This window comes from Notamacropus eugenii, chromosome 4 (assembly GCF_028372415.1).
Source record: "Notamacropus eugenii isolate mMacEug1 chromosome 4, mMacEug1.pri_v2, whole genome shotgun sequence".
Taxonomy (NCBI): Eukaryota; Metazoa; Chordata; class Mammalia; order Diprotodontia; family Macropodidae; genus Notamacropus; species Notamacropus eugenii.
This window is the reverse complement of record NC_092875.1, coordinates 20801940-20829754: the sequence shown is the minus strand read 5'-3', so window position 1 is coordinate 20829754 and position 27815 is coordinate 20801940. Positions and strand designations below refer to the sequence as shown.

General features: G+C 43.0%; 1 protein-coding gene across 3 annotated transcripts in view; it reads left to right on the top strand.

Annotated features, from left to right (window-relative positions):
• GRK3 (G protein-coupled receptor kinase 3) overlaps positions 1-27815 on the top strand; it is a 184690-nt gene that overhangs the window by 101782 nt on the left and 55093 nt on the right. For all 3 annotated transcript variants that reach the window (XM_072600102.1, XM_072600103.1, XM_072600104.1), the window contains 7 exons: positions 1313-1414; positions 6817-6891; positions 10380-10441; positions 13935-13986; positions 15487-15578; positions 16904-17003; positions 25289-25367. In XM_072600102.1, coding sequence (XP_072456203.1) covers positions 1313-1414; positions 6817-6891; positions 10380-10441; positions 13935-13986; positions 15487-15578; positions 16904-17003; positions 25289-25367 — 562 coding nt within the window. The remainder of the gene's footprint in view (positions 1-1312; positions 1415-6816; positions 6892-10379; positions 10442-13934; positions 13987-15486; positions 15579-16903; positions 17004-25288; positions 25368-27815) is intronic.

Here is a 27815-nt window from a genome sequence, read left to right as displayed (position 1 = left end):
TTGTTGTGGTCTTCCTATTAGCCACATATTTTCTTTGGTTGTTTCCTTCTGTTTTTATGCCTGGTAAAATTAAAATTACCGGGCATTAGATGCCTTTGATATTTTGAATACTCTTAAACTTGTTTATTCTTTCTCATCCGGTATGATTATTGCCATGCCATGATGGCCTTCCATAAATTCCCTAAAGGGGCTTGATCCTTCCTCGAAGTTCACCGGCTGCCATGTTGTGTCTCCCTGGTGCTGTCCCCTCCCTGCCCATCTGATGCTTGCCCATGACTGGCAGCAGGGGTGTGCACTTCCTCTTGCATTCTCCTGCCACCATGTGCCTTTCTATTATCTGTGATTAGCCTATAGTTCTTACTCTTCATGTGAGTAAATGTGGACAGTTCTCCAGATTCACCTACTCTTTGCTTGTCCAACAAAGGGAAAAGATAAAGATCATTTCTGTAAGAGCCACATATTTCCCAGCTGTACTTAATTGTTTAAATCATGAGACTCTTGTCTAGACATCTGCTTTCCATGTAGAATGATCCACCTTTGGAGAGGCAGCATTTTTGGTAGGCAAGACCAGTGCCCTCTGACTTTGAGAAGCTTCCATGTCGGTGAATCATGCCTTTTCAAAAGGTGACTTATAGGGCTCTATAGAAACCCATTTTGGGACTTGGAGATTATTATCAAAACTTTGGAATTTAGTTAACGTTTTTCTCCCTTGATTGGATTTGCTTTTGTAGCATCATAACTGAGTAACGGAAGCATTTACCTAACACTCAAGTACTTTACAAATATGAACTTGTTTGATCCTCACAACCCTGTGAAATAGGTGCTGTTATTATGCCCATTTTACAGATGAGGAAACTAAGGCAGAAGTGAAGCGATTTGCCCAAGGTTGCATGACTAGTTAGTGTCTGAGATTAGATTTGAACCCAGGGCTTCCTGACTCCAGGTTCAGTGCTCTATCCATATTTAACTACAGTCAGCTTTCAAATTTCAGCTAATGGGACAGAGGAATTGGTAGGGATGAGTGAGAGCCACAGGTATTATGCTGCAAAGTCATTGTACCGGGGAGACTCTTTAATGCCTGGCCTTGTGTTTATCCATTTAATGGAGAGTGATCATTATAGAAAATAGAAATCTGTCTTTCAGATGAATTCACATTGTAGAACATCGGTCAGCGCTGTATGGTCAGCAGTGACAGGTGTTATTTACCTCCTGTGGAAGTGACTGTCACCATGGTTACTACTGAACCCTTTAGCTAAGTTGTATAATGATATAGCAGTAGCCTCACTGATCCCAATCACTTTTTAACATTTAGATCAAAGAATACGAAAAGCTTGATTCTGAAGAAGAGCGCCTCCGGAGAAGCCGGCAGATTTATGACACATTCATAATGAAGGAGCTTCTGTCTTCTTCCCATGTGAGCATTTCCTTTTTGTAATGTGGCTGCAGTGTGGGTAATCTGAGCGCCAATGGATGTTTTTCTTTGGAACAAGGTTCTTTGAACAGTTTTCATCTTGTATGTAAGGGCAGTGGTAGAGGAATAAGAAGGAGGGATGCTCTCCTTGTTTCCTGTTACAATTTCTGTTCTTTATCATGAGTTCCAGTTTCAGAAATTAATAATTTCCTCTGGGGAAAAAGTGAAGAGAAACCCTTATTAGTCTGAATTAACTAGAGAGAAGACTCATCTGAATCAGTGAAACTGAAATTTTAGACTCATTTGGAGAAATATGACTTTGCTATTTGCAAGTGGATTTTGAGGGTGAGGCCAGTTCAGCTGGTCTTAGAGACTGTCTTTGATGACTTGATAATGCCAGTTATAATCAATTGTGTATTTAAAGTGGTTAATCCAAGGAAATAGTCTTATTGTCCTCAGGAAGCCTAACAAAGCCACTTTCCATAGGTAACAGGAGTCATTCATCTTTCTTTATTACTTTAAATCTTCCAAAGTACTTTTCCCACAATGACCTTGTGAAGGCAGATCATTTAGTCCTCAGTATTTTTGTTTTCCAGAGGACACAGCTGGTGCTCAGAGGTAGTGGGGTGTGGTGGGAAAAACCTGATGCTCACCATTAGAAGATGGACTTGGCATCTGGGCCTTGCCATTTACTACTTGGATGACCTTGAAAAAGTCTCTTTTGGGCCTTAATTTGCTCCTATTAAAATGAGGTCAGGACTCGGTCATCTCTAAGGCACCTGCTAATTCTGATTCTGATGAACCTAATGAGATTTCCTTGTTCCTTGACTAACGTGGAACAGCTGCTAAATGTTGGAGCTGTGAGTAAAGCCAGAGATTTCTGACCCTTCATCCATAGATCTTAATTTTATACTTACAGAAACCAAGTCCAGCATAGCTGCTGCCTGACTGGTCACATTTGAATGTTTAACCAGTGACGTTTCAGGGTATGATGTCTCAGCATTAAAACCATTCTCCAGAGGAGTCACTTAGCTCTTAAAAGATGGTGATATAATTTAATCTACCCATGATTTGGAAGAATTTCAATTCCGGGGAAAACTCCTTTGTGGTATGAAGTTGGGTTTATTGTAGTTTAATATTTAAGGACAATTTAAAGCTTTATGCTCATAGATAATGGAATTTATGGAGGTTTGAACAGCAGCAGATAAAGGTGGCATTTCTTATGTAAGTGTTCCTTTATTTTCTAGTTTCCCCAATGAATTTCATGAACAACCTATTGGGGAATTGTTGAGCCACTGGGTGATTGTTGAACCACTTAGATAAATGGTTGAATTACTTAGATGGTTATTAGAATGGCTATTATTATTTATGGGTCAGTGACCTCAGGTACATCTCAACCACTCAGTGCTGATAGAGCCACACTGATCGGGAATAGGAACATGATCCTGGAGAGGTGGGCTGAGCATTTCCACTCTGTCCACACAACACACCATCATCAGCCAATGCTGAAGCCATTTATCGTGTACCTCAGGTTGAAGTCAATCCCTCTGTAGCTAAAATTCCAATTGAAGAAGAGGTATTGAATGCCATTGGGTTCCTCTTATGTGGCAAAGTGCCTGGTGCTGATTCCATCCCAGCAGAGATCTACAAGGCAGAGAGTCCACTGCTTATACATAAGCCTCCTCAAATCTTCTGGGTTACATGACAAGAGGAGCTCAAGAGTGCCTGTCCACCTCCATGAAGAAGGAAACTGATTGTTCGGTGTGTTGAGGGGGGTCTCTTTCTAAGTCATTGCTAGCAAGATTCTGCCTAGAGTCCTCTTTAGTTGGCTTATCCTTCACCTGGAAGATGGTCATCTATCTGAGAGCCAGCATGGTTTCAGAAAGGGCTGAATAACAGTCAACATGGCATTTGCTGCCCAGCAGCTCCAGGAGAAATGCTAGGGACAGAACAGAAATTTGTACACAATGTTTATTAACTGTAAAAGCAAGCACCCTGACATACACAGGAGGGCCTGCTATCACAGGTTCTTAGATCTACTTTTCTAAAAGAAAAGGCAACTTTTGAGGAGTTAACAATCTCCTTTAGTCAAGCACATATATCATTCACCAATGGAGTAAAATACAAGGGGAGAAATAAAGACCAGCAGACAGACTTCTAACTGTCTGACATAAGCAATACATACATCATAGATCAACAGACAGATCTATCTGTCTGACTATTATATACATACATAGTTACCAGACAGGGAAGCATCAGCATCTGGGTTTTCAAAGCAGGGGGGCTGCTTAGCAGCTTCCCAGTGTCTCATCTGGCACACAAAGCTTCTTCCAAAAACTAAGCCCTGAAATAAAACCACACCTCAGAGTCTTTATATACTTTTTAGAGCCAGAGAGCATCACAACCCTTGAGAAATCTTCCTAGGCTCATTAATGGGTGGGGAAGATCTTCTTTAGTCACATTTTTCAGTCAGAGGCACTTGATTTTTACTAAAACAGAAACAGGAAAAGATCCTACTTTGCTTGTCACTACATCACTTAACCAAGTTTGGTGGTCAGTCATGAGGACTTGGGGAAGATCATGGTGAATTTTTGCTTGCCTGGAGAAATTCATCAGTATTGTACGTCATTTCCATGACAGTGTGCTTGAGTGGGTTCTGGATAATGGAAATGCTCTCATGCTTTCCGAGTCACCACTGAAGTGAAGTAGGACTCTGTGTTTGCTCCTGTGCTTTTTAATATGATGTTTTCTGCAATGTCAGATACCTTCAATGAGAATGAAAATGACATCAAGGTCAGCTACTGCACTGATAGTAAACTATTTAACTTAAAAAGACCACAAGCCAAGAAAAAAATGGAGGAAGAATTGGTGCTTGACCTTGTTCATAGGTGATTGTGTAGCCTTTGAGTCTGTGTAGTGCCAGTGTGATATTCACAGTGCCTGTGGCAGCTAGGAATATGCCAGCACAGTTCTGAATTGCAAAATATAACAGATTCTCCACATGGAGGACAGAACCAAAACTTTTATTCAAACACTAGGAAGCTTAATCCATCATAGCAACAAAGAAATCTATACACAGTAACAATGCAGGGTCCACTACCATCCCCAAGCCTGCTCTCTGTTAGGCTTCCCACAAATCAGCTCCCTTGAACAAATCACAGACAGGCTCCCTTAAACAAAATCACAAACAAGCTCTCCCACTCACACTAGTTGCTGCCTGCTCTGTCTTTTCCAGGTCTGACTGCTCTGACTTACTTCCTGCTCCACCCATTCAGCAAACTCCTCCTATCACAGGCTCCATGTGACTCAGACTTTCATGTGACCCAGTCAGCTCACATGGGCTTATTAATGAATGGGAAAGGTCTTCTTGTTTAAATTGCCTTTACAGGCTGAGATGCAACAGAGTATGGATCAATTCTCTGCTACTTGTGCTAATTTTGGCCCGATAATTAACACCAAGAAAACAGATTTTCCACCAGCCAGCACAACATCATCCATATATGAGTCATTGGTTACAGCAAGTGGAGAAATTTTGAGTGCTATGGACAGATTCACTTACTTTGGCAGTATACTTTCCAGACATGTCCACATAGATGATGAGATTGACACACACATTGTCAGAGCTAGCTCAGTGTTTGGGAGGCTCCAAAGGTAAGTGTAGAAAAGAGGAAGTATTAGGCTTCCTACCAAAATGAAGGTCTACAGAGCTTTTGTGTTGACCTCATTGTATGCCTATGAAACCTGGACAGTCTACCAGCTGAATTGCTTCCATTTGAATTGTCTTAGGAAGATTCTGAAGATCACCTGGCAAGGTAAGGTACCAGACATTGGGGTCCCTTCTCAAGCTGAACTGCCAAGCATTCAAACTCTGCTTCAGAGAATGCACCTCCGATGTGCTGGTCATGTTGTCTGAATGCCAAATATATGTTTACCTAAAAGACTATTTTACCAAGAACTTAAACAACACAAGTGCTCACGAGAAGTGGTACAAGGACACTCTCAAGGTCTCTCTGAACAGAATATTGATTGTAAGACATGGCTCTGGCGTAGGAATACCCGACATTGTATGCTCACATCAAAGAAGGTGCCATGTTCTGTAAGCAAAGCAGAATTGCATTAGCAAAAAGGAACCGTGAAATGTGCAAATTTAGAGATATCTCTATTCCAGATGTTCATGTGGGCTATTTGTGCCCAACATGTAGTGGAGCCTTCTGAGCTCATATTTTTCTGACTGGCCAGTCTGACAAACTGCACCTTGACTCCAATAACTTGATGTCATTTTGCTCCCCTTCATGGACAAAGGATGAACAACATTGAACTACTTAGTTAAGTGGCCGAACCACTTAGATGGTTATTAGGAAAGTGGAAATTTTTCATGTCATGAATTTTAGCCCATGAGGAACATACTTTGACTTGTTTTGTAAGGTTTATGAGCCTGCCTTCATGAGATGCTTTTCTGTTACTGTAGAATCTCAAGAGTTATCTCCCTCTGTAGTTTTTAAGAGGAAAAACAATCCTTCTAAGAGAACTAAAGTTAATAAGAGGTGTTAATAGAATTCAACATGCCAGAATGAAAAGAACATGGGGTTTGCACTCAGGAAACTCCATGAAGTGCTAAATTAGCTGGATGACCTGACCTTTCCAGTCTTCATTCCTAAAGTAAAGCTGTTTGGCTAGGGCTGGAACCAGAGTAGTGGAACCATTGAATTTTAGATCTGGAAGAAAGCTGTTCCACTGCTGGGGATTTTTCCTGCCTGACCTGTGATTTCTTCTCCTTTTTGACAAGGTTACACATTCTCAGCTTTGAATACTAAGGTGCACTGCAAAATGCTTTTTGTATCTAGTGCTGTTTTTTATTTTAATGTGAATATTTTCATAGATTTGTTGGGAAAGGCCACCTTTTCTCACTTCTCCATTTTGGATGATCAGTTACAGGAATGAGAGATTTGAATGTCTGAAATATCCCCAAAGTTTTAGGGCCTTTTCCAATTCTTCAGGACTTTAGGGACTAGCAATATTTCCCTGAGGATAGAAAGATGCTAAATGCTGATGGTGATGCCTCTCAGTGTGGGGCAACTGCTGTTCTCACTGGCACATAGTAGGTGCTTGACAAATGTTTATTGGATTCGCTGTCTGCCAGTGCACATCAGCCTTCCTAGCACCAACCTGTTAATCAGTGCCTTGTTAGACTACAAGTACTAGCTGTCCAGCCTGTGTAGGAATTACCAAATAAAGTTGCCCCAAATGGCAAAGTCAAGCACTATTGGTTCATCTTTGATAAAAGAGATTATAGAAGGTTTGAAACTCTTAATTAGCTATAATTGTAAAGCAGTCTGTTTTAAAGAATTGGTTTTCATTTTGGAAAATGAAAGTGAAAAGAATCATTGTTCTTAATTTTTTAAAAGGTATTCTCAAAGCAAGCTGTAGACCATGTACAAACTCATCTAGCCAAGAAAAAAGTGCCCTCAAATCTTTTTCAGGTAAGATTGAACCTTTTTAGGATAAATGTCCTTAATTTGTATCAGCCTAGAAAAGGTCTTTGCCTGTAGGAATTGGCACCTCCAACTAGATTTCATCAGGTAACAAAGATTACTTTAAAATCAATTATTTTTAAATTCTTCCACAAATGTAATCCTAAGATGTATCATCGTGGCTTGAGATGGCCTTGGGTTGTTGTTTGCTGTACCAGAGTACAGGCATCTTCTAGTTTCTCCCCCTGAGCTGGAGGCTATGCATATGCTTTCCAAAGAACCTGCCTTGATTGGCATAGCTGCACTCCTCATCACCAGGTTGACCCTCTGCAACTCATGGAAGGTACAAAGACCTTGGTGTGCATCCCTGAAAGGAAAGCAAACACTGAGAAAATTCCAGTGTCTCAGAGTACTAAGCTATCTTCCAACCAAAATATGATGTAACAGCCAAAATTCCAAGTAGAGAATTTTCTCTAATATAGATTTCTTTTATTTTGAAAAATGCAATAGTCAAGATGTGGTGCCTTGGCCATGGAACTTTATAAAAACTTTTCTGGTAAAATTCTGTTTTAAAAAAGAAGATATGTTGGCAATGCAAAAAACTAGGGGCAGTTTCCCTGGTGTGTTTTGGTCACACTTTTTCTTAATTGATGTTTGCCTTGAGAGTTGTGGCTTTGGTCACACTTTCTACTAGAGCCCCAAATAAATCTTTTTCTCACCTGAACTGTTGTTTCCTCCCCTCCCTCTTGTTGGATGGTTGGTTACTATTGAAACTTGCATTAAACACCATGTCCTGATTGAAATAAGATTGGCTTTTGAGAATTTTGTATTGTAGAGGGCATCACACATGAATCTGTTCCAGCTTTCTATCTGTCTGCTCTTCAAGTCATTGCAAGGGAGCTTTGGTTTGAATGACCATTACCCTCGGTGCCTGTTCTGTGAACGTGAGGGTACTGTTGAAGAAAGCGGTGCTTTTGGAAAGAGCAGATCTGGAATTACAAATCCTCGTGTGCCTGCTAGTCTTCAGTGCTTACGGGTTTCTCCCTGCCCGATCTTTTCTGTCCTGTGTAGTTTCCATGGAGAGTACAAGGGCAGATAGTCAGCACTCTCAGCTGAGGAATAGCACTTTGTGGTTTCTCTGAAATACTTCAAAAAATATTTTAAAAAAAAGGTTTGTGAGAGACTCTCATTAATTCATACTGTGATTCTTATGAGTGGGAAAGCTAAACAAAGATGCCCCTGGTCTTACCTGGGATAGGATCGGTGATGACCTTCACAGGGTAAGGTAAGTTGGTTCAAGGCCTTCTCCTCTTGTGATGTCCTATTTTAATTTTCATGATGAATACTGGAGGTTCCATACAATAAGATGCAGCAGGTGCTCATTTGGTCTTTATGTTCTTAGGAGGCGGGACCAGCTTTGGCTCAAGAAGATAGAACACTTTGATTGGGGCTTTTGTCTAGACACATGAACTGATTGGGCTGCATTAGGGGAGGATGGAATTGAAATCAACTTTACTGTCTTCATGAATGTTAACAAGTGTCTTTACTCCACTTTCCCCCTTTTACTGGTTGGTTTAGTGTTTCATGGATGTTACTTTCTCCCACAACGTCATCAACAACTTTGGTGTGCTGATCATTTTCATGTCCTCACTGGCTTTAGATTGGTGTTCCATGTGAGGCAGTGCTCTAAGCATTTCTCCACTGGGGTTTGCATCAGGCCGTCTCTCAGCCAACATTTATTAAGCACCTATGTGTGCCAGGCACTACGTTAAGTGCTGTGGATAAAAATATGGAAAGAAAAAGATAGTCCCCACCCTCCTGGAGCTTATGTTTTAATGGTGGAAGACAGCACAGAAAAGGAAAATGAATAGTATGTGGGGAGGGAGGAGCAGAGGGGTGAACTGTGCATGGTGGAAAAGTCCTGGACAAACCCCAGATGAGAAATGAGGGGCCATCCCAGATGGGCTCTGAGGTTTGGAGATCCCAGCCCTGCCCTCCAACCAGGGGACAGAGGTGCTGAGGAGGGGGCGAGGTACCGAGGCTCATAGCATCTTGCATCTTGTCCCAGTAAGGAGCATCCTGGGACATCTCAGAGAGAGAAGCCCCTCAGGAGGGCAGCCAGGTGAGAGATGGTGAGCAGATGATCCCATAGAGTGAGATTGAGGTACACCATGGAAAGTTCTAGTTACACTTGGGCAGACTTGTGTCATGAAAAATGAAACCAGTTGTTGACGCTCAAGTGAGGCTCCTTGGGTTGATGTCCCTGTTCATCGATTGAGGGAGGAAGGAAAACTTGCCCACAATGTTCAGACGTTGCTTAGCTTTGTTGTAGCTGTTCGATGAACAGTGAACCGAGAGTCCTGAAATTGTGACTCTGCCTCCTGACCTCACATCCCTGGGCTCATTGAGGCATCCTGTGATTTGGGTACTTGGGCCTCTCCCCTGAGGGGCAGACATGAAAGCACAGTTCTGGTTTTTAAGGAGTCTTTAGAGGAATTTGTTGTTGCTGTTTAGTCATTTCACTCATGACCTCATTTGGGGTTTTCTTGGTAAAGATACAGGAGTGGTTTACCATTTGCTTCTCCAGTTCATTGTACAGATGAGGAATTTGAGACGAACAGGGTAAAGTGACTTGCCCAGAGTCACCCAGCTAGTAAGTGTCTGAGGCTAGATTTGAACTCAGGAAGATGAGTTTTACAAGCCCACTACTCTATCCACTGCTCTAAATAATCTTTGCTTTCATGATAGAATTGACTGGACACCCAGAGATGTCTCCTTGGCTTTCTGGTTGACTCAGGTTTAGAAGACCAAGTTGAGTTGCAGATACTGTAAGGAGATTGCTTAGAGCAGAGGTTCTTAGCTTTTTGTGTTGGACTACTCTTTGGAAGGCTGGGGAAGACATGGACCCTGTTTCAGAATCACATTTTCAATACATGAAACAAAATATACAGGATTACAGAGGAAACCGATTGTATCCAAATATAGTTATCAAGATTTAAAAAAAAATAATTCTCTGGCCCAGGAAAGAGTCCCTGGTTTAGAGACTTCTAATCTGGGGGGGAAAGCATTGTATCTGTGTCCACTAGTTTTATTTATAATAGATGGAATAGGATACTGAATGGGGCAGGACTGTTGTCAGTGTAGTTGCAAGGGTACAGGAGGGAAGCCAGGAGACGTGGGCTCTAGGCGGGGTTCTGCCACCAAGTACCTTTATGATCCCCTGGGAGGCCTCTTCCTTCTCTCATCTGTGCTAGGAGCTGAGTGGATTAGAAGGTGCTGAAGATCCCTTCTGGCTCCAGCTTTTAATCATTGTCTTCCAATCCATGAAGTCAAGCTGCATGTGTATATAGATGTATGAATATGCATATGTGTTGGGTTCTGATTTGAACCTCAGGGTTAGTGGTACAGGCCAGCGTTAGCATTGGCCTCTCCGTATATGGTCATTTTAGTCAGTTTCAATTTACATTGTGTGGAATTTCTTTTTTGGTCCTTTTCAGCCATACATAGAAGAAATTTGCGATAGTCTTCGGGGCAACATATTTCAAAAATATATTGAAAGGTATGAAAAGCTGACTATGAAGTGCTGTCCTATGAAGCTGTACCTCTCTTTATGCAATATCTTGTTTCTAAAACTTGTGTGAAATTGCATCCAGTTTCCTCATTGATTAGCATTGTAATGTTAGAGGAAGTTGATTTAGTTTTAATGTGTTAAGTGTATAAGTGGTTACTGTGCCCTCCTTTTAATCTGTCTAACATTTTAAAGGACCAGCCAAGGGGGTTAATACTTAAAAAAAAACCCTAGGGGGAATTCATTTTTAATACAAATATGACTCCATAAATTGTTTGACTTGTTGGATTTTCCTTCACTAGACTTAATTTAAGGTGTCAAATTGGTCTCCTTATCCTTAAATGAGTCATTGTGGTTATTAGAATTCTAGGACACAAGCCAATGCCTTTTCAGAATCTCAATACAGTTAACAGCTAGCACTTAACCCAATGTCTCATCCCGTTGTAGGTGTCAGATGTTTGTCAAATACATGAATACCTAGCCAATAATACATTTGCCTTTTGCTGCTCGGATGCTGTCTTTTAATTTGAAATCTCACATTGCTTCTTGATTGTGTTTATGAGATGGTTGATCTAGTAGATTCTCCCAGTTTCTTTCTGATGTGGTTTTCATTTATTGGAGAAAGATCTTTGCTCCCCCCAGTGACCAGAACTAAAGATGTGTTCTCATGTAATCCATGCACGTGAAAGTCACGCAGTAACATTGCCAATGCTGAGTCCTCAGTCAGAAGAGATGGGCACAATTCCCTGTCCTCTAACACTGACTGTCTGAGTCGGGGCAGGCCACTTCACCTGCGTGAGCCCCACTGTCTTCCTCCTTCCAGAATCCTTCCCCTACAGTATTTGGACTTTGTAATGGGGCTGCTGTGAGCAAAGGTCTCTTCCAACCTTATAGTACCAGAGAGACATGAGTCTGTTACTGCGTCTCTCTTTCCCATGTCATCACAGATACAAAGGAATGTGAATTTGTTCTGCAATTCTGTATAATTTCAAGAGATGTTATTAATATCTTTTACTGCAAAATTATTCCTTTCATCACGTAATAGAATTATTATGAGTAGTATCAGAAACCTGACTGTGGAGCCTTCCTTGAAATCTCAAAGTCTTATCATTGGATAGAAGTGACCCTATCTTGGAGGCTGTATGGTAGAATGGAAAGAACCTCAGCTCTGGAATTTGGGGATCTGGTTTCAAATCCTGCCTCTGACAGGTAGTGTGACCTTGTGCAACTCACTTCCCCTCTCTGGGTTTCAGTTTCCTCAACTCCAAAGTGAAGGAACAGCTTTGAGTGACCTCTGAGCTTCCTTCTGACTTTAGATCCTCTGACCCACAAGTAGGAAGGAACCTCCCGCTTTTCCAGGTGGCACATCCCACTAATGGACAGCTGGAATTATTAGGATGCTTTCCCCCCAACATCAAGCTCAAATTTGTCTTTTTCTGAGCTGCACCTTTCCTGGCCCCTCTGGAGCCAAATGAAACCAATCCAGTGTACATGCTGGACCTTTTGATACTTAAGGACAGTTGTCATCCCTTCTCCACAGACCATGTTGGCTCTTGCCTAGTAGTTATGTGTATATGATAAGCCTTCATTCAGTAGACAGTAGGTCAAGCTATAGGGTATACAAAGATAGCAAATCTGGCATCTCTGTTCCCAAGGAGCTTATCATAGCCTTGAATAGCAGTTCTTACCCTTTGGTAAAATCAGGAAAGGTACCCTCAAATCATCTTTTGGAGACCTTACTTTTAAGACTTTAATTCAGTTAAGGAAGAATAGTGATCATGCCTCATACCTTGAAACACTCTTCCCTGTGCAGAGATAGACACCCCTGGACAGAGCCCATGATGACGCTGGCAGTACCAATCCTCAGAGGTCATGGGAGGGAGCAGGGAAGCCTAGAATTTGCTAGTCTCATTGTCCTTGCTTATGGTTAAACTCAATAATTCCCGTCAAGTATTGTCCTTGGCTCTTTACATTTGGTGCCTGTGGCAAAACCTTGTGGGCTCCTCCTCCTCCTCACCTGAGAAAGCCTAAGATTTAGAGCCTTTTTCACTTATATATCATTAAAACAGAGTATAATTTCACCTTTCCCAAAATTCTGATGAAGTAGGTAGATAGCAAAGAGTGTTATTATTTCAATTTTATAGATGAGGAAACTGATTTATTGAGTCAAATTATATTTGAATAATTATGGTGCAATATTAACTATTTGACTCTCTGATTTCTAGTCAGATGTTATTTTTATCCTACTAGTATGTCTATTCATTTAGGTAGTTTTTATTATTATAGCATATGATCATCAAAAGAAGAAACTCAGAAAATATTCTAATCCAAGTGACAAAATAGCACCATAGAGATGAGACAAAATAGGGGAAAATGTTGAGAAAATTTGCATATTGAGAAACTGATACCTAAGAAAGCAGTGAAAAGCAGTGGAGTTAGGAAGAGAAGAGACCTTATAGATCTTAAAGCACCAGTCATCACAGCTTATCCCCCTGGACAAGAAAGAGCCACAAGAAGCCCATCTCTGAAGGCTGAGCATGCACTGAGAGAGCGGTCCTGACAGAAGCAGGAAGTCGTCTTGTAGAATCTGAGTTTAGACCAACGCTTTAGTCTGCATTCGAGAGGAAGCTCCTGGTGTCCTACCTAAAACGTGTAGGTGAGAATCAGATCAAGGATCTTTCATTATTTTTAATCCGTTTCTAAATCAGAAACATTTATTGATCGCTGCGTGGCTGGAGGGAAAACTTTGTTAATCAAATAAAGGAATGACACGGCCACGAACAGTAGTGCTAACATTTATATGACATCCCTGTGCCACACCCCGTGCCAGGCCCGGTGCCAGGTGCAGTCGGGAAGCAGGGGCTGTTCTTATCCCCATTTCACAGCTGAGGAGGCTGAGGCAATCAAGGTGAAGTGATGTGCTCAGAGTCACACAGAGGTAAATGTCTGAGGCTGGATTGGAACTTAGGTCTTCCAGAGTCCCGGCCCATTGTTCTGTCATTATTACAGTTACATGCAATTGAAAAGTTTTTTTTAATGAATAAAACCTGTGCATGTAGGGTACAAAGGGAAGACGCAAGTGGGGAAAAAAAATCTTTATATCCAATAATTCTGCTGAGGGTTTGTTAGCTGAGCTGTCTTGACAGCTAACATGCCTCCAGCCAACACCATTCCCCAGGAGATGGATAAGTGGTCCAAACAGTTCTTACAAGAATTGCAAACTGTTCACAGTTACATGAAAGAATGTCCCAAATTACCAATGAAAAGAGAACTACCTCTCAAAACGACTCTGAGGCTTCAAGCAAATTGGCCAAGATGAGGGCAGGGCAGTGGGCGCGCTCCGCGCTAGGGCAGGCATTGTGGGTACCCAGTGATGTGAGAATTGTGCCTTATTTAAAGTTGCTCTGTGCATTTAGGAAGTTAATAAGATAAATGATAAGAAATGTAACTTTCCAATAATTACTTTAACTTCATTCTTTTTTAGTGACAAGTTCACTAGATATTGTCAGTGGAAAAATGTAGAGCTAAATATCCATGTAAGTAATTGTGTGCTCACGTCTCTCGCCTTCCTTATCTCCCTTCTTCCCTTGTCCTCCTTTCTCTGTGTTTCATATGAAATTCGGATAATGCTCCATGGCTCTTCCTTCCTTGAACAAAACCAACTTATTATGGGAAGGAGCCTGTCGCACAGATTATGACAATGTATCCTAACTGCCTCGTAGCATTGTATTGCCTGATTGATCGAAATATTTCCAAGAATGCAGAGATTTGATTAGAAAGGGAAACACGGTTCAGTCTCTGCTGCCCTCCCTCCCCCAACCCTGTGGTCGGCTCCTTTTTGAAAACTGGGCTTACTTCCTCTGTTATCTGGTAAAGTCCTGGAGGCCAGAGATTGTCTACCTTACTGCTTGTATTTGAATCCCCAGAACCCTGAGGCCAGCCCACTGTAAGTGCCTTTAGAAATGCTGTGGACCAATGGGCTTAGCTTGCGTCTTCTGTTTATTTTCAATGTCAACTCTTTTAGGGGTGTCTCTTTGTATTCTGGGAAAGGGCACAGAGTTGGCTCCTCTGCTCTCCCTCTTGTATCCTCCCTTTACTTGATCCTGTAACGGGAGATGAGGTGAGAAGGACTGAGAGCAGGCTTCGTATTTGTCCTTGAATAAGAATGGTTAGCAGACCTCTCCTCTCTGTGGCCTCCCTGCCAGGAGGTGGATGTCGAAGGTTTGGACAAAGCGCCTGACCTGCTGTGCCTTGTGGGTAACCTTGTCCCTGCCTTCCTGGGGGGCCCCAGCTACCATGCAGTATTGTAAGGGATTTATTTTTCCAGCACCATCCTACTTTGGAGAAAACAAGCTAATTTCCTGGGCTTATACAAGAGGCACATCCTTTGACAGGGTGCCTTTTCTGGAGTTTAGAATTCACCTCTATAAGCCCGGATTAAGCACCAGCACTTCCTTGCACCCTGTCTTGTGCCAGGGCTAGAAATGCCACACCATTGTTTGGGCCCCAGTGGCCATAGGCCCCAGGCAGGCGCTTTATCTCTCCTTTGACTCCACCCTGGACCTCTGGGGCTGCTGTAGGGAAGCTGCCCTCTAGAGCTGGTAGATACCCCTGGGTGTGGGCAGCTGTGACCTCTTTGCTGTCTAGCCTCCAGACAGAAGTCCAGGTGGACGACTAGGACGGGCCCTGCACGTCACACACGAGGCCTTCCTTCTTCTGGGGGCCTGGGCACGTCACTCCTTCTTCTGGGCCTGTGACCCCGAGCCGGGCTCCCGTGACCTCGCACACACCATGTGGTCTTCACATTTGCTTCTCCTTTCCTTGTGCTTCATTTACTTTGGAAGAGGCAAAGGAAGGGGGAGTATGTGGAGGTCTCTCCATCCTTGGACGCGGGAATCGGAGCGCTCGGGGCCCTCAGCGGAGCTGACGGAAGCCCCTCCGCCGGAGCGAGCGACCACTCACCATAGTCTGAGTCTGTGTGACAGCGTGGGGAAACATAAACTGAAATGAAATGCCTGTTATTTTTGAATTCACAGTTGACCATGAATGATTTCAGTGTACATAGGATTATCGGCCGAGGAGGATTTGGTGAAGTATATGGTTGCAGAAAAGCTGACACTGGAAAAATGTAAGCTCTTTAAATGGCTTCAGTGGAAATACTGAGTTCCAACACTGAGTAGCATATGAGGTCTGTAAGGAGAACTGTCCTACTCTAGCCTCTCATTTCTAAAGAATATCATTGCATTATAGAGTATTTTTGCCCCCAAATTTGTCCAATTCTCATTGGACCTCCAGGAAATCCTCCCGTCTCATCACTGGATGGAAGTGACCTGGGGTTGTCAAGGCTGGTCAGTGCCATCCAAGCCAGGCCTCCTGAGCTTGAAAGGCTTCGGGCATGGGCAGATTGCAGGCCTGCTGGTGAGTGACTAGCCAAGCTCAGTGTAGACAGGTTGGCTGCCAGAGGGAGCTGACAGCCCTTTTGCACCATTGACCAAGCCCTACAAGGGTGGGAATCCACATGGGAAGAGGGAGTGACCACACTCCCTGAAATGCTGACTGGCCCTCTGTCCAAAGCATTGAGAGTCCAGGACCCTCCCATGTAACTGTGAGAAGGTTGGGTCACTACTAATAAAGTTATTATTTCAAAGAATAATTATTCCCTGGGAGTAAGAGAAAATTGATACTTAAATTTCCAGTTGGGGCACCCATTAGAAATGGAGGCAGTGTTTTTCCAAAGGATTTCCTTCTTTTAAATACTTAGCTTTCTCAGTTCCTACTACTAGATGATACCTATGTAAAAAACATTAAGGATGATAACAATAAAATTGGTTATGGCACATGCCCTACCTGCCCCTAGGACTTGACCGTCTGGGTAAAAGGGGCCAGGACGAATCTACAGATCGATTGCCCGAGTGCACAAAAGCAGTTCCTCCCCAATTCTCTCCTTTCCAAGGTCATCCATTTCTGCATTCCATAAACCCTTGTTAAGCATCTCGTGTGCAGAGTACAGCGCTTGATGATGAGAGGGCCAGTCTAGATTCATCGAAGTCCCTGCCCTCATTGTTGTGGTCGAATGGGGAGAGGAGAAGTAATGTTCTAATGATTCCAATCCTCGTCACTTACACTTGTGAAATATTCATTGACATATTGATGGAAGGCTTATTGCAGCCTAGGCCTTATTATGGTTGTGGGTCCCAACTGACTTGTCTTTCTATCCCATCGACTGGGAATACTTAGCCACATGGAGTAGAAAAGTCTTTAGTATCAAGATGAACTAATTTGTTTCATGAGTAGAATATTTTCTTAGTATGATAAAGGCAAACAAGGATTATGCTTGCAGCATTCAGCTGCCGTCATCACAGGTATTTCTTAAACCAAACTCTTAGTCTTGTGTTCAGCTAGTCAGGAGAGAACTTTACTCACCCGATTATTGAGTGATGTTTGTGTTTCTAGGTACGCAATGAAATGCTTAGATAAGAAGAGGATCAAGATGAAGCAAGGAGAAACCTTGGCCTTAAACGAGAGGATCATGCTGTCCCTTGTCAGTACAGGGGTAAGTATGTCCTTTAAACATGGGATGGTCACTTCCTGCCTGTGTAGTTAATTGTAAGACATAGACAATGATGACTTTAATTTATTGTGTTGAAATGAGCTCAGCTAAAAGTATTCTTTTCTTTTTTTGTTCCCCTCTTTCCCCCTTCAAACCCCAGTGTCTCCTCTCACGGCCTCCTCCTACTTGCTGAATAGTGTGTGGGGTTGACCTTCCCTTTGGTTCCCGAGTTGGGGTAGCACCCAGGCTTCCTGTTGGTTTTCCATTTCATTGATCATCGAAGAGCCATTGTCTAAAATAGTTTCCTGGTTCTGCTTAATTCGTTTTGTATCAGTTCCTACAATTCTTCCCAAATTTATTTGAATTCTTCACATTCACTTTCTCTTATAGCACAGTAAATTCCATGAATTGTTTTTAGTTACTCTTTGAAAAGTTTGATCTTTTTGTGAACTGATCTCACGTGAGTTAGTGATTATTGTGATCCTTTGATGAGTTTCTGTCATGAGTCTGGAAGCTATAAAATAGATTGTAAAACAAGATAAGTACATTTTATTGAAGAGATTCAGGAAACATTTTTGTGGAGCTTTAGGGTGTCCTCTCTGTCTCTGCCTCTCACATTGATACCGGAGCCAGTACCTTTTTACAGTTAGAAGGGACCTTAGAGATCATTAAGATCAGCCCTCTCCTTTCACACATGGAGAAACTGAGGCAGAGACGTAGAACAACTTTCTTCAGAACTGGATAATGGGAAGGTCGTAATCAACAACAGGGCAGCACTGTATAACCAAAAGAACATTAGACGGGGTTGTATGAAGCTCTGCCGGCCACGTGTAAAGCATGGCATGTGTGTGTTATGGTGATGTAAGTCATCTCACTTCTCAGACACCTGCTGGTGCTAATATCGGGCCTGGAATCAGAAAGACCTGAGCTCAAGTGTGACCTCACTAGCTATATGACCCTCAGCAAGTCACTTCACCCTGTTTGCCTCAGATTCCTCATCTGTACAATGAGGGGAATAATAGTGCCTCGCTCTCAGAGTTATTGAGAGGGCCAAGTGAGATAAAATTTGTAGAATGTTTAGCACAGTGCCCGGCCCATAGTAAACTGTTAGCTATTATTATTAATAATAACCATAACATGTTGACCAGTATGAGATTGGTCATAAAATTGCCCTTTTATCTTCTAGCCATGGATAATGAAGTATTTTAACAGTGAGGGAATTTTCTAGATTAGTGAAAAATCTATTTAACACAAACACTGTTTGAGTGTGAACAACTTTTGTTGGAAAAAATTTTAATTACTGAGTCCTGTCTTCATAAACAAATGAGCTGTTTTTGGTTTATTGACTCTGGGGCATGATTACAAACACCAGCTTTTTCTCTGCTCAGACTTCTCCCCTTGGCCTCTTCAGGTCCCTGGAGCTTAGTGACCTTAGTTGCCTCTGCACGTCTCTTGGGGCTTTTTACTTCTTCCTTGGCCCCCACTCTTCCCTCTTGCTGCTGTCAGCGAGACTGTTCCTGGCCGAATCACCGACCCCTGCTGCTCTGAATCCTCCATCACCTTTGTGAATTTTCTTACCAATAAGAAGCAGCTAAGCCAAGCTTGGTTGTTTTTTGTGGTCCTGATCTGAAAGGTCACCCCTGTGGGGACCTCCTTGGTGAGGACACTCCCCTGGCCATGCACATTGGCACCTCTTCTTCAGCTTAGAGTCATGTGGAGTAGCCTGGGACCCTAGCCCAGGGTCATATAATACATATGAGAGGAGAACTGCAGCCTGAGTCTGCTCGACTTGAGGCCACCTCTCTGTGTGCTGTCTGTGCAGTGCTGTTCGCATGCTGCTGGTTAAATTAAGCACCTTATTTTTTACATTGAATGATGAATGGGTGGCATCTGACCTGATGGGTGGCGCTGTTCCTCCTGTGTGGATCAGAGTAAGACATCTTGTTTCTAGCCATTCGTAGGCCTTGGGGGGAGCAGGTTGGGGAAGTATTCCTGATTTGGCAAATACAAAAATATATAATATGTTTTGTTCAGTATTTGGGGTCCACTTAGCTGGTCCGAATTCTGATTCTAAATTGGCCTTATCCAGAGCAACACAGCAGAGTACCCCATAATCCTGTGTCTCTTCCAATGAATGTAGTGTACAGTTTAGAGAATTAGTCATTATATGACATTTTGGCTTTTCACCTGTGATTCAAGAGGGCTCTGAAAGCCTTTGGTAATTCAGCAGTTGCAGAGAAGTCTGCTTCCTTAACCGTAACAAAAACAGCAGCTTTATGTATTTAGTCCAGTCACTCTTGAGGATTTGAAATTCTCTTGAGGCTGTGCTTGACTTTGATGCAAGTGAGGGGCGTTTGACAAGGAAGGAAATCCAAAGGGATTTTTTAGGAATTCTGGACCAAATCCTGACGTTTTATACAAATGAACTCCCAGAATGTGAGTCTGGGCCTGTGGTTTCCTCCTTAGTGATGTTATTAAGAGGTTATGTTTTGATACAGCCAGCCATGGCAGCGATCAGCTGGACAGTGATTCGGTGACTTTTCTACCTTTGTCCCAAGTGTTATATCCCATGTTCCTAGTTTGTGGTCAGAGGTTTGGGTTAGAATAAAGCGCTGATAATAACCCCAGCACAACGTTATCTGCACGGTCTCTTTTGACCCTTACGGCCATATGAAGTCGTTTCTGCAGGTACTTTATACTCATTTTACAGATGAGAAAACTCTGACTTGGAGAGATTTGGATTTGACTCTGTTTGCCCAGCTAAATCATTATTGGAGCTGAGAATTAAGTCTCTGCCTCTTGGAACCCCTGGCTTCTCTGAGAGATCTTTTCTGATGCCCCCAGTGGTCAGTTCTGCTTCTCACCCCCTCTGTTTTACATGTGTTTCATTTTACTCCTCTGGGTACACAGCATTCTCCTTGACCCCAGTAGAGGGAAGAGAATGTTAGACTACCGTCTAGCACAGTGCCTGGCATTTGGGGGGTCCTTAATGAGTGCTTGTAGAGTTAGGTTTCCCGTGTACTAGACGCAGCACTCCTGACTTGTTGGCCAGGGTCTGCTCTCACCCAAGACCTCCTGTCTAGTCGCACTGGCCTTTTATCTTCCAGTTTTTCTTGGGTGGGTCCTCAGGTTAGGATGGGCAAGAGAACACTCTCAGACAGATCGCTGGGGGTATGGCGATACATGAAATGACATCAAACCATTACTGTCCCTTTCTCTCTGCACCAAGGCATGACTGAACAGCCAACTTGGAAGTCTATATTGAGTGCCACCTCATGGAGAAAGCACAGCACAGAGGGGGTGCCTGAAGTAACAGTAATGCATGTGTATTTAGCACTTTAAAGTTCACCAAATGCTTCCCTCCCAACTGCCCTATGGAGAGGGAGGTTGTGCAGGTTTTATTACCTCCATTTTATAAATAAAGAAACTGTGGCACCTGTAAGACACTTTCTCAACTTCACATGGCTGGGCAGTGGAAGGTGGGAGTCTTGAAGAGAAGAAGAAACAAAAGGACATCAGTGAACCATTAGAAATGCGAAAGAGGGAGGGAGGGAAGGAAGGGAGGGAGGGAGGGAGGAAGGAAAGGGTGAAGGAAGGAAGGGAGAGAGAGAGGGAGGGAGGGAGGATGGATTCTGGGCATGCAGCTATTGGCCTCAGGAAAGACATTCTGTGCCCTCGTAAGACTTGCATCTGAACTGGGGGATGCCAGCTTATAAAAGGGAGCTGCAGAGCAGTGTGAAGGAGTGCCGGTACCCAGTACGGGGCAGTTTGCGAGTCCTGAGGAAGCCAGGGCCACGGTGGGAGGCGGGAGGGCAGGCGGGCCTGCTTGGTCCTCCACAGAGTGGAGGCTCAGGAGGAACCTGCCAATAGGAGAAGGGTGACAGTCCATGGGGAGCGGGCCAGAGGGGTGCTGGACATTTCAGAGCAAGGAGGGCCACCGTACTGAGGGACGTTCTAGGAGAGAGTTTAGAGGAAGTCTGGAGCAGAGCCAGGGGAAGGACAGAGGAATGAGTTCAGAAGAGGGGTTCGAGAGGTTTGAGAGCGACCCAGGCAGACAGGGCTGTGGGCTTTCCACTCTGTTTAGTTTTTTAGACACCTTGGAAACTGTCCCTAACCAACGTTAGCGCTTTCATTTTGATTCTCTTTTCTGTTCTGTGTTTATTGAAACATCTATGCTCATGCACATTTGTTCATAACAAAAAAGAAAAGAATTTGAAATTCTACTGTCAGAATGCTTCTTGGAAGCCTTTTCTCACTGTTGTACGTTGCCGTGTCCTGCCCTGGCCTCGGCAGTCCTGTCAAGGTGATACTCCCTTGGCAGAACAAGTTCACAGACCTCAGATCAGGAGCCTCTGCTGAAGGCCTTTCATCTTCCCCATAGACTGTAAGCTGCTTATTTGGAGTCTTTGAATCCTCTCTGACGATCGCTAACATTTGTACAGGGCTTTTAAGTTTTTCAAAGCACTTTTACATGTATTATCCATTGTTTCCTCAATGCTTAGCACATAGTAGGTACTTAATAAATGTGTGCTAACTCCTTCACTCTTGAGCATTGCTCACTCACAGCTGCCATGTTCCTGTCATTGCCCCTGTGGGATACTCCCTTTTCAGACCCCCACACGCACTGATCCCCTCCTCCAACCTGTGAAGGGGTGAGACCGGACGCATGAGAAAGGTCTGTAACAGGAGGAGCTCAGCAGCGGCCCTTTAACTTCAGTGAGCATGAACCGTTCAGAGCATCACACCAGTACAATGACAGGTCTAGTCCCCATCTCTGTGGGGAAATAGCTTAAAATAAATGTGCTCTTGGAGCACAAGCTTCATTTTATTATGGGAAATACACAAAATGGATGGTGAAGAAAGATGTTTAGAAATTAATCTGCAGTTGAATTGATCTCTGTGTGGTTGGCAGAATGTGAGTTCTGCTTACAGTCTATTAAAATCTGAGCTGAGGACTCTGTAGTGGAATCATCTCCCCTTCTGCTGATAGAGCAAAGATGAGGCTTCTCCTTTTCTTCTGTCCAGTCATGACCACAGACCTTACCTGTACCTTTGAGAACTGTGCAGAAGAAAAGTCTAAATGTCATTGAGTAATTGGTAACTTCCTTGTTGCCCATGAAAGAGCTGTTTTCTTAATGGAGCCTACAATGACCTAGGAAGTGGGCTCCTCATTATTTTTCTACAAGTTTTTTTGGTAATTGAAGTTTATATTTTTCTGGCGGATTACTCAGGGGGAGATGTTCGATCAGGCTAAGCCCAGTGATTTGAATTTAATTAAGTGTTTGTATGTGACCATTGGGGGATTTGCTTTCTTATACCGTGAGACCTTCTGGGAAGATCCCTCCTTTTCCTCATGTCTTTGATAAACTGAAATGGAAATGGGATCTGATATGCTGTCAGAGCTGCATTTGTTTATTTTGAGAGTTATCTTTTTTTAAAATTATTCATTGGGAAGAGGACGTTGGGAGAGAGAGATAGTAAGTGCTTGAAAAATAAATACACCAATGAAAAGGACGTTTTAGCCACTGTCTGAGCAAAGGAAATTGGAAGTGAAGTTATTTATAGACATTTCCCTACCAGAATTTTTGCTTTGAAACAATCATCCTGCCTTTGTTATTTTGGTAGCTCTAATCAGAATGGTGGGGCGTAAGTTTTCTTTTGTAGAGTCAACCCCCCTAAAAGGATTGGGAGCAATATGTGAATGATCTAAAGGGATTTTAGCAGGTGAACTATTTTGCTAGCAAATTAAAGGCATAGGTAACATTAAGAATAGGTAGACTAGGGGGATATACCGTAATCTAGACTACTTATCCTGAAAGCATTGAATTGAGGTGGACCTCTCTCCTTGGCTGCCCAGGCCCTGCCCCAGTGAGACAAAGGGACACCCCTCTGGTCTTGCATCTAGCTCCAGGGCATCAGGCTTCCTGGCCAGGCCTCCTGACTCTGCCCTAGGGTCCACTGTCATTCCTAATGCTTTACTTCAACTTCTAAGCTAATGATCCTTGGCAGGAAGTCAGAAGAATGGGTTTTGTTCAAGGCCTGATTCTGCCCTTTCCTTGTTGTTTGACTGGATAGATCATTATTCTTTTTTAAAATAAATTTTTATTGGTACTTTCTGGTTGGCCACATAGTTCACCCAAGTATCTCTCCCCTTCCCACTCCTAGGGATCCATCCCAAATGACAAATAATATTTTTTTAGATAGGAAAAAAATCGGTGCAACTGATTGATACATTGAAAAAGTCTGAAAATACATGCAGGGCGTGATACCAGTGACCCCCCCCCCCCCCTTCTTCTGTCTCTTCATTGAAGTCCTTGGATCTTTATAATATAGTCACACTGGGTGGTTCATCCATTTACATTGTCATCCTTGTGTGTGCTGTTTCCTCGGCCCTGCTTCAGTTTATACAGATCTTTCCAGGCTTCTCCGTATTCATCACACACACCATTCCTTGTGCTGTTCTTTCTCAGTCATTTTAGTGTAATTCCAAGTTGCCATCTGAAATGGGCTCCACCAAAAATTTGTTAGTATGCCTGTCCTTCCACAGCGCTTCCAACATTGACTGTTATCATTTTTGCCTATTTGGAGGGTACGAAGGTAAAACCTAGGGGTGCTTGTGTTGTCCATTTTTCTTTCTCTTAGTGATCTGGAGCATTTTTCATGTGGTTGTGAATACAGTTTTTCATTTAGTCTTAAAAGGTGAGGCCAGAGGTGCCTCATCAATTAAATGGGAATAATGATGCTTACCCCACCCACCACAACCCAGATAAGATAATGTAAAAAGGGTTAGAAAATGGCCATTCTACCCCCACGTGATTATCTGTTTCTCCTCCTCCCAGGCAAGTATAGGCAGGAGGCTATATAAAAGAAATAGAATAGGATTTTGAGAGGGAAAACACCAGGAGTGCTAATTAATTAGATTATGTCTTTGTTTTCTTAGGTTCATTTAACTTTTCCACTTAAATAATTAGCTCCTCATCACCTTACTGTTTTTAATATCTTTAATATTAACATCTTGGAAAATGAAAGCAACATCCTTCTTCTAATCTTTTGATGTGATAGAAATGATTCACTGGAACCTAATTACGTTTGAATACATAGCAGATGTGGCTGGCATTCAAAGTAACAGTGGAGGGATTCTTTCCACCCAAAATGTATGTCTCTGTTTCTGAACCAGCTATGATCCAACCCACTTTTGGCATTCAGCTGGTAGATAGGAAGCTGGCTAACCACATTCAGGTCTTGACTATGCAGCATTCTACTTGTGTGACCTTGGGAATGTCATTTCCTCTATACCTCAGTTTCCCTGTCTGTTAAATGGAAGTATTGGACTATATGAGCTCTAAGCTCCCCTTTAGCTCTCAATCCCATGATTTGTGAACACTTTTTAAGCATCCAAGGCTAGAATATTCCCACTCAGTTTCTTGGTAATTGATATTTTCCACTTTGGTGCCTCTCTGGACAGGTGCCTGGGCCCTGGGTTACAACTCTGGTAGATCCACTTATGAAATTATGGTTTAATTCTGTTATTATCCTTAGTGTTTCAAAATAAGAGCGATGCCAATGGTATCTTCCTCTGTACAGTAATTCTAAGCCTTAATGTCAGGAGATGGACATTTCTCAGAAATGGAGAGCTGGATAGCTAGACAGATAGCTGGAGCAGCAAGGAAAAGCTGGCAGGGCCCAGCTTTTTGGTGTCAGTGCCCATAAAGTATTAACAGAGAAACATCATCAATAAAGCAAGGTCAGCTGGGAGATGATCTCCATGTGTCAGGTAAATCCTCCAACGAACATCAGCTAGGGTCAGGTGACGGATATGGTGAGACTGAGGTGAAATTTTTTTTCTGTAGAGTTTTAGTTGTATGTTTTTAGGAAGAAATAGAGTGGATTTGGCTCTTTTTTAAACTTTAAGAGAAGTGTGAGAGCTTTTCAAAGTGTCAACTCAGAGTCCTTCCGGCTCTCTTAGTATGGCATAAATCATGTCTATTGGGGGCAGTCAGGAATGGGCAAGAGCAGTGAATCTGCAGGCAAAAGACTTGGGTTCCAGTCCTGGCTCTGATGGTTCTTGGCTGTGTATCCTGGGGCAGATCTTTGGGCCTCAGTGCCCCATGCCAGAACAGGAGGAAAGATCTCTTGAGCTTCTGGGATTATGGCAGGTAAAAGTCTTTTATGCTGGATGAAGAGGCATAGCAGGAGATGCACGTAGATATTTTCTTTAACCACTTTGTTCTTCTGGCCTTCTTTTGCTTTCCCCTTGCTAACCATCTGGCTTATTTTGAACCCTTTAGGATTGCCCTTTCATTGTGTGTATGACCTATGCCTTCCATACCCCCGACAAGTTGTGCTTCATACTGGACCTGATGAATGGTAAGCAAGGTGGGAGGGTGTGGATGTGGTAGGGCCTCTGAGAGCTGGGACCTTGGACTTCTTGGGTACTCTGGGTGCATCCATTATTGTCATGGCACTGGGGATACAAGCACAAAGAATCAGACACTCCCTGCCCAAGAGAGGAGACCAGGACAGTGTTTGTGTGAAGTGAATCAGTGCAAATATGTACAAAGCATTTAAATTCAAGGTAGTTTGGCACTAGCAGTTGGTGGGAATGGGGAGTCAGGAAAGGCTTCATGCAGAAGGCGGTGCTTGAGCTACTTCTTGAAGGAAGAGAGGAACATTCTGAGGCAGAGGTAAGGAGGAAGAGCATTCCAGACTATAGGAAGACTAGTGCAAAGGCACAGAGGTGGGAAATGGAGAATTGTGTATGTGGAGCAGAAAGAAGATGGGTTTAGCTAGATCTCAAAGTGCGGAAAAGGAAGTAGTATCCATTGACACTGGAAGGAAGTTGCAGCCAGCTTGTAAAGGTCTTTAAGAGCCAGATGGAAGATTTTCAATTTGATTCTAGAGGCAATAGGATGCCACTGGAGTTCATTGAGTTGAGAAGTGATGTGGCAGCTGTGTGGAGGATGGACTGGCGTAGAGAGAAACTTCAGGCAGGGGGACCAACTGTTGGGATAATCCAACTGAGAGGTGATGGGATCCTGAGCTAAGGAGGAACCCGCTGTGAGAGACAGTATAAAGGGAGAGATTGACTCTTCCAAGTTGGGGTGAGATGTCAGAGATCAGGCAGAAGTTACAAACCTGGGAGACTGGAAGGATGGTGGTGCCCTGAGCACTAACAGGGGAGTTTGGAAAAGGAAGTTTTTGAGGGGAAAAGAAAATGAGTTCAGTTTGGGCACGATGACAGGATGTCTGGTTTGTGATGTCTAATAGACAGATAGTGATGTGGGCCTGAAGCCCAGTAGGGAGACTGCGGCTGGATACTGATATCTGGGAGTTGCCTGCATGGACGTGATAGTTGCTACCCATGGGAGTTCATGCAGTTGGGGGTGTGCGGTGGATGATGGGTCAAAACAGGAAACTGAAGAGTAATAGGATAGGTAGGAAGAGTTCCAGGAGAAAGTTAGACAGTGTTTAAAACAGCAACAACCACCAAATTCTAACAGGATTATAGCTGGAAGGACCATAGCTTTCTAGCTGGCAGGGACCTTAGCCATCTTTAAGTCCAACCAGCTCATTTTACAGATGAAGAAACTGAGAGAAACAGGTTAAGTGACTTGTCCAAGGTCACACAGCTTGAAAGTATCTGAGGTGCCATCTGAACCCAGGTATTCCTGATGCCAAGTCCAGTACATTCTCCACTGTTCTGCGCTGCCTTAATACTCCAAACTTTAGATAACACATTTTAAAATTTTCTCTGTACTCCTCTTCCCACCCCAATAAGTGAATGTTTGGAAATAATTTTTTAAAAAATTATATCTGATAAAACCCTCATGAATATGAATCCTCTTAAGTGAAAACTTCCATTAGATTTTGTCCTTGGCATTCAACTCTTTGGTCCCAAAGACAAATGACCAGAAAAACCCAACTAACAGGAGAGATTATTGAAAACCTACTTCCTACAGTGTTTTTTCTTGTCAATGTAGATTTCTCCTGCTCATCTCTTACTCCCCGTATTGGTAGGTCTGAGAATGGTCATTGAATGACTTGGAATGAAGTCCATGAGACAGAGATAACCAAAAGACCTGTAAGTTTACTGATCCAGTTCATCAGATAGCCTAGAAAAAGTATCCCACAAAGAATGTTTACACCTCAGCAAAATATGTGGTGAATGCAAACAGCCAATGTGTGTTAATTAATGGTTTATTGTATTTGGACTATTCAATTCACCAAACATCCTTTCTGCATAATATATATGAGGATTGGGGATACAGACATGTAAAGCACCCTACTGCCTACATCAAGGCATTGAATTTGGAGGAGGGGGAAGGGAAAAGGAACCCACCCTGAAGGTCCAGGGCAGTTTGGTGAGTGTGCAGAAGTGTGACAGAACAAAGGGGAGCTATGAGGAAAGAAGGAGCACTGCCAGCCAGCTGTGGACATCAGAGAGGGTCAGACAATGGAGTTTCGCGGAACCACGGGTTTGACTTCAGCTAGGGATTTCACCAGCCAGGTACGGAGAAGAGGGACATGGGTCCTGAAACCAGGAGAAGAAATTGGTTTTTTTTTTTTTTTAGTGAGTTGGGGAAGTGACTAGATTTTTCAAAATAGAAAATATATGTCTTACTATGAAAAGAGTGGAGAAGAAAAGTAAGTTGTAAAATAAAGTCACTGAAATGAACATGTATTAATTCCTGTAAGTCAACCAGAGTGATGACTTTGTTGTATATATGGGCTTTCTTTTTCTCAAACCTCATCGATTTCTCTATAATGTGAGATAATATTAGTTGATTTTTGTCATTTGCCATAGCAGTGAATTGC